This window comes from Sinohyriopsis cumingii, chromosome 8, assembly GCF_028554795.1.
Source record: "Sinohyriopsis cumingii isolate HCF-2022 chromosome 8, ASM2855479v2, whole genome shotgun sequence".
NCBI lineage: Eukaryota > Metazoa > Mollusca > Bivalvia > Unionida > Unionidae > Sinohyriopsis > Sinohyriopsis cumingii.
The window spans coordinates 2,992,194-3,007,277 of NC_142968.1; the positions used below are offsets into that span (position 1 = coordinate 2,992,194).

General features: G+C 38.6%; 1 protein-coding gene across 1 annotated transcript in view; it reads right to left on the reverse strand.

Moving 5' to 3' along the window:
- The window catches only part of LOC149792862 (uncharacterized), a 39,462-nt gene extending 36,058 nt beyond the window's left edge, over positions 1 to 3,404 (reverse strand). Inside the window, exons 1-2 of the mRNA XM_089966243.1 lie at positions 3,276 to 3,404; positions 2,847 to 2,987 (exon numbers count right to left, since the gene is read on the reverse strand). Coding sequence (XP_089822369.1) covers positions 2,847 to 2,987; positions 3,276 to 3,345 — 211 coding nt within the window. The 5' untranslated portion in view covers positions 3,346 to 3,404. The remainder of the gene's footprint in view (positions 1 to 2,846; positions 2,988 to 3,275) is intronic.
- Between the last annotated feature and the right edge of the window lie 11,680 nt (positions 3,405 to 15,084).

The following is a 15,084-nucleotide window of genomic DNA, read 5'->3' on the forward strand; positions in this document are numbered from 1 at the left end:
CCATGATTACAACATAAACGAAGCCCCGAGAAAAAAAACATTAAACGTCAAGGAGTCTCCTATGTTCAGCAACAATAGTTCTTAAGGGAAGACTCGCAGTATGATATGGTAATTTTACCTCATCGTGCTCTTTTTCTTTTGATTATCTCTCAAGTGTACTTTTTCTATAAATCCCTAAGCAAGGCTGTAAATATATGGAGATCGACATTTGAACAGATGGTCATGAGCCCAACATAAAAGTTAATCAAAGTTTCAATAGTTAGGTAAGGTATGTTCTTTTGTTTTTCTCTCCTATAGATTAAGATTTCATTGAAAACATTGTTCAACCGTATGACTATTTTCAAATATTACAACAGATCGTTGCAAATTCACGACCTAAGTTCTTCCTGTCTAGATTATAAATGTACGCCCATCTGTACGTATACATTTATGCACCCGTGAACTCAAATTTAATTTCGTATGTTTCAAATACAGCTATATTGCGTGTGTAATTTACACGTAAACCTTCAGCTTTATGTTAATCAAGAGAAATTGATAATAAATAACACGCAAAGTAATATTCATGGAAAGTTTATTGTTCAATGTCGAATGTCGTCTGCAGTGTATGCTACTTATAAATAATGAATCGATATGATCTAAAGAATTTGTTAAAATAAAGAGACAGACCAATAAATAGAGATTGCCAGTCTGCAATCTCGATTTGTCGCCACGACTTGAATTTTTATAGAAATAATCAGGCTATATTTTCGCATATCAATACATCCGGTTCGTATTTAACTCCCCAATGTTATCGTCGTTTATTTCTATTTACTCCCTACTAAAATTAATTTCAGAATTTTTTTTTATTAATCACAAAACAACTTCAACTGATATTTTGGACTACATTTTTGATTGGCAAGGACATATTCCACATTTAAAGGGGTTGGGAGTCGGCTAAAATGGTTATTCGAAAGTCTATAAGAAACTAATTATTTAATTTGCGGTGTTAATTGATCAGATTGTGTACTTTCCTATATTATGACAATTATTATTTCATGGAACACCTATAAGTCTACTTGCCTATACGAACGACGAATAGCACTTATTTAGTACCGCCTTTATTATTCGTCACAAAGTGACCATATCAGGTAATTTTCACGTAATAAAATGTACATATACTAACTTAAACATTTCTAAGAGGAGAACAATGTGTGTTATGTGGAATGCCATGTCTCCCCATCTCATATTCTTCCCTCTCTGTGCATATTGAAACATGTTGATTGTACGGTTTATATTTAAATTTTTATTTTACCATGTTTTATTAGGTATCGTCTTTCACATCCGTTACCTTACAATGTACACCGGAGTTGCAATATTATGCACTCGCGGTTGATTCAATTAGACATTAATGTGGGATTGGTCTAAAAGTCAGAATTAGTGAACAGGGACAAATGAAATGAAATATTTTTGGTTCCTATTGGCTTCAGGCAAAATAATACAAAAGGGCATGGCCAATCAGATTATTGGAAGTGGTAATTACAACGGAGGAATTTAATTTAACCAATTGGACTATGTTTTGCTACTGATTACAGTGAAACCTGGCAAATACAATGCCTGTGTATAATTTACTTTTGCTCATTGCAGCCGCAAACACTTTTTGCTCATTAATATGCATATAACACATCATTTTTAACTAACTGCAAATTTAGAGCCTCCGTCCAGTTTGTTTAACACGATGTTACTATGGCTATATCATCGGACCTTAACAGGAATACTTCCAATAAAAGTTGGCCTGAATTTTTTATGCCATCATAATATCAAACATTAAAAGATATTTTTGTATCTTTTGGTTCCATTCTCTTTGTTACACTGCAACATATTGAAGAAATTTAATTTAATATAATTTATTTTGAAATCCTTACTAACTCTTTAATGAGTTTGTCTAGATATCATAACGCGATTGAAATATATTGCAATTGAAGTTTTGTAATATTTTAGTTAAACTATTATTTGGCTAGATATCATAACGCGATTGAAATATATTGCAATTGAAGTTTTGTAATATTGTAGTTGAACTATTATTTGGCTAGATATCATAACGCGATTGAAATATATTGCAATTGAAGTTTTGTAATATTGTAGTTGAACTTTTATTTGGCTTTGACCTTGACTGTGTTACTTTTATGATAATCATTTGGTAAACGTGCAGAAATTTTGATTAAAATTTTTCTCACACGCGAGGAATGTAAATGAAATGTTTGAAAACGCTTTATCAAAGGTTACGCTGAACTAGAAGCATGATGCGCTTCTATAATTTGTCAAGAACAATAACGTTTTGTGTAATTTTTCCAATTTTCCAGACAAGATGGATATGAAAATGGGTTTTTGAGACGATAATTGATTTTATTAAACCTGTGTCTAGCAAAACATATTGTTTGTGTACATCATTAGTAAAAGGCGCTGCAAGCATGTTTTACAAAGCAGCACATTCTGTCAATCTAAATTAATTAGTAAACCATTTGCATATCGCCTGATGTATGTACCCCAACATTTGTATACACAATATATACTTAGATGTCTCAAGATTAAAATATATGCTTGACATAATCGTTTACTTTAATATTGTTATTGAAAGACTTAGCACTGGATGACGTCATGATTCTTGTACTCGGCACAAGGACTTATGTTAATAATAATAATAATAATAATGATAATAATAATAATAATAATAATAATAATAATAATAATATTATTATTATTATCATTATTATTTAATCCTGCCACATCATAAAAGTCCATATAACTCAAAGCAATGTACCAGCTACCATTTGCTTGCAAAATGTAAACTTTCTGAAATAGTCACATACCTGTCTTTGACTCCATTTTTCCTGTTGTTGCTGTTAAGAGTTTTGTTGCTATTGTTGTGATATTGTCAGCTGATGTTGACATTCTTGATGCTGAAGCTAATATACTTGGCGATGTTGTCACCGCTGTTGTTGGTACTGTTTCTACAATACAAATTAAGTTACCTTATTACTAGATACATAAAGTTTTTCTAATATCTGTCCTGAAAATTTCTAATCTATATAAACATTAGTAAACTTAATGCTATACGATAAATATTTTCATGTATCACACAAAAATGAAACTATCGTCTAAAATTAGAAACACCTGCGAGGAAACATGCAATAAACTATTTGAATTGCATTTTGACTTTGAAAGCATTTTAATTTTTGAGACATCAAAATTTAAAATTTATTGCAATTATTCATCCTTCTGGAGACAAAGAAACTTACGCAATGTCGCGTAGTTGATGGTAGATAGTACGACCACAATGACCACAAATCCGGATAGCAATGGTTCCATCTCAATAGGCTGTCGGCTCCCACGTCATCTATGTTCAGGGAATTTTGCAACGCTTTTCGAGAAGCTGCTTCTTTTTATAGGAGCTTGAAAACTTTGTCTGGCTTCAATGCTTGCATAATTAGAGAATTTAAATGAGGCGAAATTGAGCTTTTATCAAACGGTTTAAAATCTGCAGGTGTATCATGACTGAAGTTGGCTGTTTAACCATTATCTGCGTTGTAGGACTCTATGATTAAATCGTTTAATATTAAAGATAAGAGTGTTTTTTAATATCGATATATTCATACGTGCTTGATGGCCCGAAAAGAACGATCGGGCAGAATAGTTTAAATACATACTTTTTTTCTAAAGTGTTGCGGGATAAACATTCACTAGGTTTAACATTAAAGAATAAAAAATAAAGTAGTCATAAATTAAAACAATTGAATGCAGATATCTACTATAAAACTGCTTCCGGCTCGGGTATCAACTAAAATTTGATCACATGCTCTGGGTCAAGAAAGAGGAGACATCTGATGCTAAAAGCTATACATCTATTTCTTAAAGTTAATCTGCTAATGGAAAAACGTACATATGATTCACTCTAATTTTCCCTCGAGGTATATTAGTAAACTTCTATCGAGTGACATTAAACGACTTTTTAAACTTTATGTTGTAAATCAACGTTCTACATACCATGTAGAAACATGTTGATATGAATCTGTACATTAACCTGTTCATTAAGGCAATTACCCGCAAACAAAAACAATGGCAATGATGCGTGAACTTAGTGGTTGCACTTCAATATGTGAAAGCATCATGGATATTATATACGATATCAGATGAAACTGACACTTCAATATGTGAAAGCATCATGGATATTATATACGATATCAGATGAAACTGACAGGAGAAAATTGAGATTTGTTCAAATCCTTTGTTCAATTCCAAATCATGATATAATTTAGCAATTGTTTCTTCTGAGACTTTTCAAGTGCATACACAAGAAATCTATAATCCAAATTAAATGTAACAATCACGATTCATGCAATATACCGTTAAAAGAGAAAAGTGATTAACGTCTAAGAGATTTATCTAGAAATTTGCAGCTACCAGACTAAATAAAATTGAAACAGACTGTTTCTCGTACAGTAACAACAAGGAAGCGGTCAAGATTACATGACCGTTTACAAACATAGCAAGATTTTATTTTTTATTCCGACAAATGCATGGCATACCTTATATGCTAATATTGTGGAAAATACAAGTTACAAAGGGAGACGATTGTTAGTCAGCACTCTGACCTCGACCCCTCTGCTAGATAACAAGTGTTGCAAACGCGTTCAACAGCGTATTACAGCCTTCCACTAAACATCATGACATGATACGTCGAGTTACGAGCGATAGCAGGGACGGCTTCTGGTTTCATGTAATACTCATTTGTAACAGTACTCATTTTGCCAAACTCTGTGACAAGCAAGATGAACGCATAGAGAATTATATAAGGGTTTTCAGATTTTGTACAGTACAAACGTATTGCTTTGGCTGACGTGATATTCATTTATTACTCTCATAAATTATATCACGACTGCATTACCAAGATGCTAAAACGTTGAATTATATATAATACATTCTTCATTACAAATTTAGCATTAAATTTGGATTGTCTGTTACCATGGATAATCATGCGTTTAAAAACACAGGAACAGATTTGCAAAGCGAAGCTTGAATAAGCTACAGGTGTAGTTTCTACTACTCCAGCGTATGTCAACTTAGTCACGTTGGTTCATTTACGGCATTTAAATAAAACATGAAATGTTGTTCTAAAATTGATTATCAATATAGTTTGAACAAATTCAATTCATCCCCATTGCTGAAAATTAACATTGCACAGGTTCTAGACGGAAATAAATGATTGCCATAGACGTTTACAATAGCGGCCTGGTACAGGACCAAGTCGAGAGACGATGATGTAGAGTCTGCAGGTTAACAATGTATGGTATTACAAATGGTTTCGAACAAGTGGCGCTTTCCGTTTGATATCATAGCAAGACAATCACTCTGGTTTGTACGGGATCAAACATCTTGCTTGACATCGTACGTTCAACATTTATTTGGCCTTATGGATTTCGTTCCGTATTATATTATGATGCAATATTCCGAGCAATATTGATCGAAGAAGAACGAAATAAACCGAATAATGTTTATTTAAAGTGTAAACCGAATAATAGAAATGACACCAATGGCTGAAATAGTAAGTACCGAATGCCACAATGACAAGTGTGACTTGTATTTTAGTATCGGCTGGATTCAAGGGGGATTTAAAGACCTAACTAAGTAAGTATATATTTAAGGCAATGTTTAGTGTTAGGAATTTTTGTAAAGGTGATATTTATATTAATTTAGTGAGAGCTCTACCTGGTCACATTTGCACTATCCCTAACAAGGAAGACTGTCACGGTTTGCGAACGGCTGGCACCATTCCTAACGAGTTGACCTTAATACTAATACTAACAAAAATCTAATTAAAGAAACTGACATACAGTACAAAATTTCGACTACAACCTATTCTGTAATCGACAGATCATGTTATATGCCATCGTACTCAATACGCAATAAATATTACGTTCACTTACAGTTACATGTTTCTTTTACCTATGAAACAGAAAGAAACTAAGTTTAAAATAACCATGTTACCTTTGACTGACAAGAGCCCATCTGCTTTACTATGCATACCGTATATCTGAATACAGTACACGCAGTGTTTGGTAACACGGGTCAGACAGAGCACAGTTTTGTCCCAAACTTCTCAAACTTTTCAATAGCTATTTGCGGTCCGTTAGTTTTACCTCTAACAACGTCTCAGTTTGTTTAAAAATGTTTCAGAATATGAATTAACGATTGTACATTTGTAGCATAAAAAAAACTCGTTCTGTTGATTTACTTCATTCTTATTACTTTTCGTGTGCATTATGAATATAAGTTTATACATTGAACCATCACTAACTATGCCGAATGAAATAGTTCCTTAGGTCTAAACGTCATTATGATGGTTAAGTCACACTGCTTTGTTGGTTTTGTGGTGATAAGGTCCAAATGGCATGGGTAATACACGTTGCAGTCCGAGAGACCACAAATATGCAACGCACCACTTGACGCTAGCTTGAAATGTAGTTAGAGCACTCTCTCTCTTACCTTGATAACATTAAGGAGTCTTCCTAAAGCTAAAATAAAGACCTACTCAGCATTTACAGCAACACTTTGACATTTGATAAATTGCTTGAACCATTTCTACACACCGTCGCTTCAGTTTTCGAAAGATAATGCGTGAGTAGTAAGGGGGGTAGGATTAGCCTCAATGGGAATTAGCATTACAAACACCCTTGGGTCCGATTAGCCTCAAAGGAAATTTAACATGGAGAAAAATCGTGGGTCGGATTAGCCTCAAGGGAAATTAACATGGAGAAAATTGTGGGTCAGATTAGCCTCAAGGGAAATTTAACATGAAGAAAAATCTTGGGTCTGATTAGCGTCAAGGGAAATTAACATGGGATTTTTTTTTTTTTTAAAAAAAAAGGGGTAGGCAATGGAAAGGCTATCTCTTTTCGAGATATATGGCTGGCCCTGAAAAGGGCCTTTGGGTTTTCTTCTTCTTCTAATTTCTTCTTTTCCTCCACCAACTTCTTATTTTATCTCCAACACTCTTTTTCTTCTTTTTTTTCTCCTCCTCTTCTTTCTTCTCTTCCTCCTCTTCTTTCTTCCTCTTCTCATTTTCTTCTTCTTTTTCAATTTTTTTGTTCCATGTTCTTATTCTTATCTTTTCCTCTTCATCCTCCTTCTCCTCCTTTATTTCCTTCATCACACCACTAATCTTGTCCTTTGCTTTTCTTAAGTTGTTAATTTCCATCTTTACACGATGGGGACTATAGGAATAATGGTCTTCAACGAGTCTTATTAGCATCTGTTCCATTATTCCTAAGTTGTCTAAAACGTCTTGTAAGGTTTGTATTTTGTCCATTTGGTTTGACGCCATCTTCTTTTTATTCTTTGCAGAATGGTTTGAACAACTAACACTGTGGGTTCTTATAGTGAAAGGGCGAACGTGAAGGAAAACATCCCCTAAAAACATAAAATTGATCTTACCTAGATCATGACCCAACAACGTGCGGACGTGAAGGAAAACATCCCCCTACTTTCTCATTTCATATAATAAAACCCTAACTATACTCTTCACATACGCTAAGAAACCCATAATCTACTATTCACACAAACATACCTGAGCTCTTACAAACACAAACACACAAACACACAAACACATACCCTCACATTTTTTTAATAAAGAGTTAGTGTTTATTTTCACACTACTCTACCTACACACATTGGCAAATCGATCGTTATTTCTTTTCTAGAGTATTGGGTAGCCCTGAAAAGGGCTGTTTCTTTTGGAACTTCAGAGGCACCTGGCTAATGGTGGCACCTTCCAGGTCTTGCGCCTCATACACATCTTGCCCCCCAGTTACTTTTTACCTTTTGGGGGGAGAGAGCAGAGGCAGGATATGTTGGTTCAGAATCCCAATTTTCGCTCTCTGGGATTCTGAAATTTTTTCTTCTTCTCTCCTTTTCCTCCTCTTCTTTGTATCTTCTCTCCTCCTCTTTGTATCTTCTTTCCTCTTCTTCTTCTTTATATCTTCTCTCCTCCTCTTCTTTATTTCTTCTTTCCTCCTCCTCTCTTATCCTTCCCTCCTCGACAATGGCTTCCGAGGCCAGTTCATTTAATATGCGCCTGGCATATTCCAGATGCACATGAAGTTCCAACAGTTTCTCCAGTCTCGTGTTCATTTTTGGTGTTGATCAATCAACAAGGGTAGCTGGACTGCCGAACGAGTTTCAATTTATACTGAAAGCGCGGACGTGATGGAAAACATCCCCCTAAAAACATAAAATGGATCTTACCTAGATCATGACCAAAAAAGCAACAACAACGCGCGGACCTAAAAGAAACACTCACTCACTTTTTTATGCTACCCATCACTATTGTAAATTTTTTTATAAATCACTTCAATAGACTATCCACATACGCAAAGCAATCCAATCTAACCCCAAATATACACCTCAAACACCAAAAAACATCATCTTAATCTACTATCCATACCAACGTACTTGAGCACTTACAAACACACAAACACATACCCTCACATTTTTTATAAAAGAGTTAGTGTTTATTTTCACACTACTCTACCTACACACATTGGCAAATCGATCGTTATTTCTTTTCTAGAGTATTGGGTAGCCCTGAAAAGGGCTGTTTTTGTTTTTTGCTATGGCATTCTTTTTTAGTTTCTAAGAATGCGATGTCCTCTGAGGATAGACTTTCTGGCGATAGGTCTGCTTCTTCGGAAAGAGAAGAAGAACTCTTTGGTGTCGATACGGCAATCGACAAAGCCTCTGTCAGGTTCAGGTTGCTGCTGTTGTTGTTGTTGCTGTTGTTGCTGCTGTTGCTGCTGTCTCTGAAGTCTGTACTTCTCTGTCCATTCTTCTTTTTCCTGGTTCATTTCTTCTCTGAAGAGCTCTTCTATCAGGTCTTCAGTGATTTTTAACATTTTCACATTCTCTATTTCTTCTGGCTTCGGTATCAGACTGTGTCTGACCCTATGCAAATTCACGTAGGCTTCGTTGAGCTTAGCTAGTTTGGAGCACATCTTCTTAAGAGGATGAGTCGACAATGGATGGTTAGACTGGAAACAACCCCAGTTCTTAAAGTCAATGCGCGGACGTGAAGGAAAACATCCCCCACACGGTTTTCGAGCCGCAACGTTTAGTGAGTGTCATGAGAGGGATAGTAAGAAATCAAAGAGCATCAATCCAACATTCTTCTAGCTAAACAAAAGCCAAAGACATTTTTTCAAAACACAACATTTTTTATTCAAAAATCACTTAACACTAAACAACAACTCTAACATTTTTTAACAATAATCCAACACTATAACATGAAACAATTTTTTTCAAATCACAAACATTTTTTCTCAATAGACAATCTACTTTGAACAGGGCTGACAACGTTGTGAATGAAATTGTGATTTCCACTGTTGGAAATCATTAGGCCATTGATGGACACTACGTTTCCTAGCTTGAGACAAAAGATAAGCATAATGGTCACAAAACCATCGATCTACTTTCACATCGTTTCTAGCAGAAGACGAGGATCTAAATGAGTCACTAAATGTTCTAAGGAATAGCCCAGGCTGCGATGATGCAGAAAATACACACAGTACTGTCCACACACCAAGGAATCTGTGCCTTGTAATTTCACATTATTGAATCGGGTGGTTTGAGCATTTCTTCTCATAAAGTCGATGATATCGTCTTCCAAAGGGGGCAATCCGTACGAATCGAAATATTCCACACATCCTTCTTGAGGAAAGTAGACGGCTACCCAGTGGGTTCCTGGGAGATGACTGTCGTCCGTGTTGATCACGTAAGCTTGATGGTCTTTAGGTTTGCGATGAGGGAGTTCATCTTTAGCACAGACGACGGGATTCCAAGAAGCCGTATACGAACTGTGGTTCAAAAGGTAATAAAGTTCCCAGGTATCCATTTGTGTGGTTTTTTTCTTCTTCACAGGTAATAATAAGTCGTCAATTCGATCCTGACTTTTTGCTTGAAAATGTCTGACGAATAAACGGTTATTCGTTCTGTTTCCTCACTCTGATTCAGGAGAGCTTCGATACGATGGATCTCTTGAGTGGTTAATGGTGGACAAGAATGTTCACGCAAGTCTTTATACCACTGGTGCAACACGTCTTTGTTCGAGATGAGACTCCAAGCTTCGTCCAGATACTCGTCCAATTTTTCTTGTTGACTTAACAAAAGGCATTTATCTTGTTGAATTTGACTGGGATGATCGTTTTGACATCCATAGCAATTTTTCTTGATCAATTCCGTCATTTTGTCGACCAAGTGTTTGGCAAAACAGGAGACTAAATGGGCTTCTTGTTCTGGCCATCTCGATTTCATCATGATCACTTCTTCTTCTTTTTCCAGGGTCTCCTCACATTCCATCTCCTAAGTTTCTCCACTAGGAAAAGAGGGATAACAGTCTTCCATGGTTTCTAGTAATCTAGAATGACTTCTCTCAAACTGTTGATTTCTATGGTATTGTCAAATTCCGCATACAGGACGACGTTCACTGTCTCTGTCAGATGACTTGCAAACTGAAGTTCCACACGAATCTGGCCAGATTTTATAGGGTGGAAATGTCCCTCGTCGCTGCCTTGGTCAGGAGTGAAATCGAAAGCCCACAAAGCGTAGCCTCCTGCGTAATCGTCGTACGTAATGCCGTGACTGGTGTTGGTTCCTAACTGGCCAGTGGCTTCGTACAGGGACAAGTACGATCTCAAGTAATTCTTCTTCTCAAAGTTAGGTTCGAAAGGTCGGGTACACAAGGTCTTGCCATCTCGACTGACTTCGATTTTCTTCACCTTGAAGTGTTGAAAGTTGAAAGGATTTTTTTCGGCAGCTCCGTTGAAGGCTTTATTCTCGACGATACCAAGGATCAAACGTTTGGGTAACTGTCCTTGGAACAGATGATCTTCGATCATGGAATGCTGTCCAGCGGGAATGGTGAACGTTTTTACTTCCACGCGACGTATGGGATACTTGGCGGTCGTTCTGCTCAATGTTTGACTGATGTCGTTACCCACTTTAGGTAACACTTCCACGCGTCGTACGTAGAGCCTGGCTTCCTCAATGACAGTTTTGCAAGCGTCAGTACCTATCAAATGGAAAGCGGCACTGCTACGATTCAGTCTCAGGCGGACATTCACCCCGTTCAGCAAATATTTCTCTTGTAACCACATGTCCAAATGCAAACGATCCATTAGTTCCAAACTCTGTCCATCTTTGATTCTGTTTCTTCGTTCTGTAAATCCCTCATTGTATGGTTTATCTTTTTTAGTTGTATCAATTTCGAAATTTTCAAACTCGTTAGCATCGTCAGCTTCCCATAGCACACAGGCATTGAGATGAGTGTTCTTGGCGTCTATTCCGTACGTCAAGAGATTTTCCAGGTACGCTCGATAAGGGTAAGTATCCATGCTGCTGCTAACCAGTTTGTTGTTCAAGTACAAGTCCACTCCACTAAACAAGGAATGCATGAAATTGTTGACGGGAGCTGTTACCTCAGTACCTTCTAGGGGCGTATTATCCTCATCGATAACTTTGACTTTCAGGTACAAGTAACTGCTATTCAGATCGATGTAATCTTCGGGCTGTCCTTTGATTTCAAACTCAATAGGAGCTGAGGCTGTCAATGAGGAAACGGGGTGAAATTCCACCCATTGGGATTCTTGCATCGTCATCATCGTGGGGGGCATGGCAAACAGATCCAGTTCCGTCTTGGAACAGGCGCAAGACTCTCGGTGCATCATTTTTTTTGTCTCTGTTCTCAATAATCGAAAACGTCTAAGTCTCGAACGGTTCTTCTTTTCTTGGCCTTTCTAGCTTGAAGTCTGGTGAAAGGGTGTTTTCTTCTTCGTCTCTTTCTGCCTTGTCCTTGCTGAATGCCTGACTCAGTAGCGTGCAGGGCATTTATAGGTGTCTCTCGTCGGCCTAAAATGTCTTTACCCGTTTGCAGCAAGACATTTTTGCCTGCCCTCATGAAGGCTTCTTTAGGGTTTTGTTTGTCGATGATAACATTTTGGAGAAATTCTTTGCCTTGCGTCAGTGCCGCATCTTTCAAGGCGTGCAATCCGCGTGTCACCATCGGTTTCAACACCGGGGCCACCGAACGAAAGGCCGATTTTAACATATCTCCTAAACCGTGTCCTCGCTGTCGTGCCACCCCTCGGTACACTGGATACATGACTTACTTACGAGTCGTGAGAGAACCGTTTTCGAAAATGGAGTTTCACCGTGACTTTTCCTTTGGTGAATGGAATATTTTGTCCCAAATCTCCTTTTATAGTAATGTTGACCGTGTCCAAATACGACTTGCTGACAGGCAAATAGTGAGGATGGACAAATTCGCGGTGGACGTGGTAAGTGTTTCCACCTTCCTCGTCAGCGTTTGCGGCAGAATCCACTTTGAAAGGAATGACACGCAGTAACGGCACGGAGGTGTGTCCCACCACGTTGTATTCCACCACATCAGAGTACACGAAGATCAAATTCAGTCCCTGGTTCAGTTCTACCGGGAAACGAAAATACTTGGCAAAAGTCTCGTTGTCAGAAATGACTAGTAATTCGCCTTTTTGTTGTTCTACTATCTTCTTCAGGTTCATGTCACCGCCCAACATGTCAAACAATTCTGGACAAAATAAGAAAGACATGATTTTAGACCCCTCAGGAAATTTCATCAGGAAGCGACGAGCTGTTTTGTGGTACTCCAGGGTGACACTTTTTTTGGTACTTTCCAAAGCTTTCAGAAACACACCATTAAACCTGGTGGCTATGGTGTTGACCAAATGTTGATCACTAAAATAATAACCTGGGGGAATGAACAAGTGATAGTCGGTCCAGTTTGAATTTTCTTTGTTACGGGTTTTCTTGTCATATTTGCTATGGGTATCCATCCACTGTTGCACTTGCTCGTCATGAACTTGCACCGTAAAAAAATTTTGATTGGCAATGACATTGTGGACTTGGGTCGGGTGAATCATTTCTACCAAAACCACTTCCCAATGGGCTTCGTGATCTAAGGGGATGGCTTGAGGTAATTTGGCCGTGTAACAGCACAATGTGTTATTGGGAAACACCTCCATGGAACTGTCACTGGGTAAGGTCAAGTAAAATTGGTTTTGGTGACTCATAATTCCAGAGTTCTGTGGCTGTCCGAGGAGATATTACTGGACGTCAGAGGCGTGTCTCCGCCCAAAATGGGGTTCTGATTGTGGTTGGACTGGTGACTGGCACTGGCACTGGACACAAGGTTCCCGTTCGAGGAGAATTTCAGGGAGGGATTAGGAAGCAGGTAACCGATGCAACTGCTCAATAAAATGGTCCACAATTGTTTTTCTCCTTGTTGCAAACTCAAATTGGCAATGGCTGCCCCGATGACACAATACACCACGAAGATTTGGCAGAAAAAGACGATTTGCGTTTTAGGCACACGTTCTCCACACCACACCCACAAGGGTTGTTTTTGTAAATCTTGCACAGAAGAACTAGGGGAAGAAGGAGTGGTCGACGTAGCTGCGTCTGCTGTGTGAAAGGGCATGATGGTCACTTCTTCTTTTTATAGTCGATGACTTGCGAAGCGTCGATCCAAGAATCGAAACTGGGTGGATATCCTTTCCAACGTACTTTGACTTCTTTGACACGTCGTTTGCCCACTTTACGGGTTCTGCGTTCGAGAATGCTTTCGATGTCGTACACGTCGTCTTCTTTTTTGGTGACACGTTGTAACTCGGGCAAATAAAACGTTCCTTTGAGTACTTCTCCGTTCATGTCTTCCAATTTATAGACGGCAGGATGACGGCCATGCACTCGTCCAGTGACGCGAAACAATTCGGTCGTCCAGTTAGGTAAGTAACCTTTGTCGAAAGTGCGTTTGGTTTTGCCAATGTGCACCCAATCTCCTACGGCCAACTCTCCACTTTTCTTGGGGACAGCCCTCGTCGGGGACGTACCAAACAGACGCTCAAACACCAACACTTCGTTGTCGGGAGTCACGTCTTGCGGAGCACGTCCGATGCTTCGATGGTAAGATTGGTTGTATGCTTGCACCAGGTGCGGTAAGATGTCGATGTACTTCAGAGTGTGGTGATGCGTAAAATATTTCCACATGCGTTCTTTCAAAGTGCGTTGAAAACGTTCCAAGATGCTGGCTTTGGTTTCGGGATTCTCGGTGGTAAAAAAATGAATGTCACGTTTCTTTAATTCTTTTTGGAAAGCTTGGTTCAGAAATTCGGTGCCTTTGTCCGTTTGCCATCGAAGAGGGTGACGACCGCTTTGTTTCAACACCCGTTGCAGGGCTCGCACTAACTCGCTGATCGATTTGGAAGTCAAGGGCACGACCCAAGCAAATTTGGAAAAGACGTCGATGACACAAAACAAATATTTGTAGCCACGATTGTAGCTGGTCAAATGAGAGACATCGGCTAAATTGGCTTGCCATTGATGATCGATGCCTTCCACTCGGGTGCGACTTCTGGCAAACTTGCGTCGAATGGGTTTGTGTAAAGTGTAGGTAGCTTGTTCTTGTAACCATCGTTGCACTTGAGGTAAACGGAGACTTTTCAGTCGCGTTTTGGCAGCACGATACAATTTTTGAACTCCTGCGTAACCTGCAGGATGGGAGGGATCGTAGTAAATGCTGGCTAAGACTTTTTCCATTTTTTTTGTGTTGGTTGGTGTGTTAATAAGACACCCACTCTTGGAGGATGCTACTCTTTTTCTCTTGGGGTATTTTCTTGGATTGCAAGGCTTTGCGTGTGCGGCCGGCAATAGGTGTCGAAGAGGAGGAGGAGGATGTCTGAGCGGGGGATATCGGTTCTTGTTTCACTTCTGTCTTCACTTCTGTCTTCACTTTCTTTTTCTCTTGTGAGGAAGAAGGGGTGGCCATCATCTTTTTAATCCATCCAATTCTGGAGGTAGGTGGTGTTGTTAACTTGCGTACTTTTTCTGGTGGAGTTTGAAACCCTTCCTCTTCTTCTCCTTTTTCTGTCTTGGTCACGGGTACTGGTGGTACTGGTACTGGTACTGGTACTGGTGATGGTGCTGGACTTTTCATCAAGGTCTTAAAATCTTTTAGAGTGGGTAAAG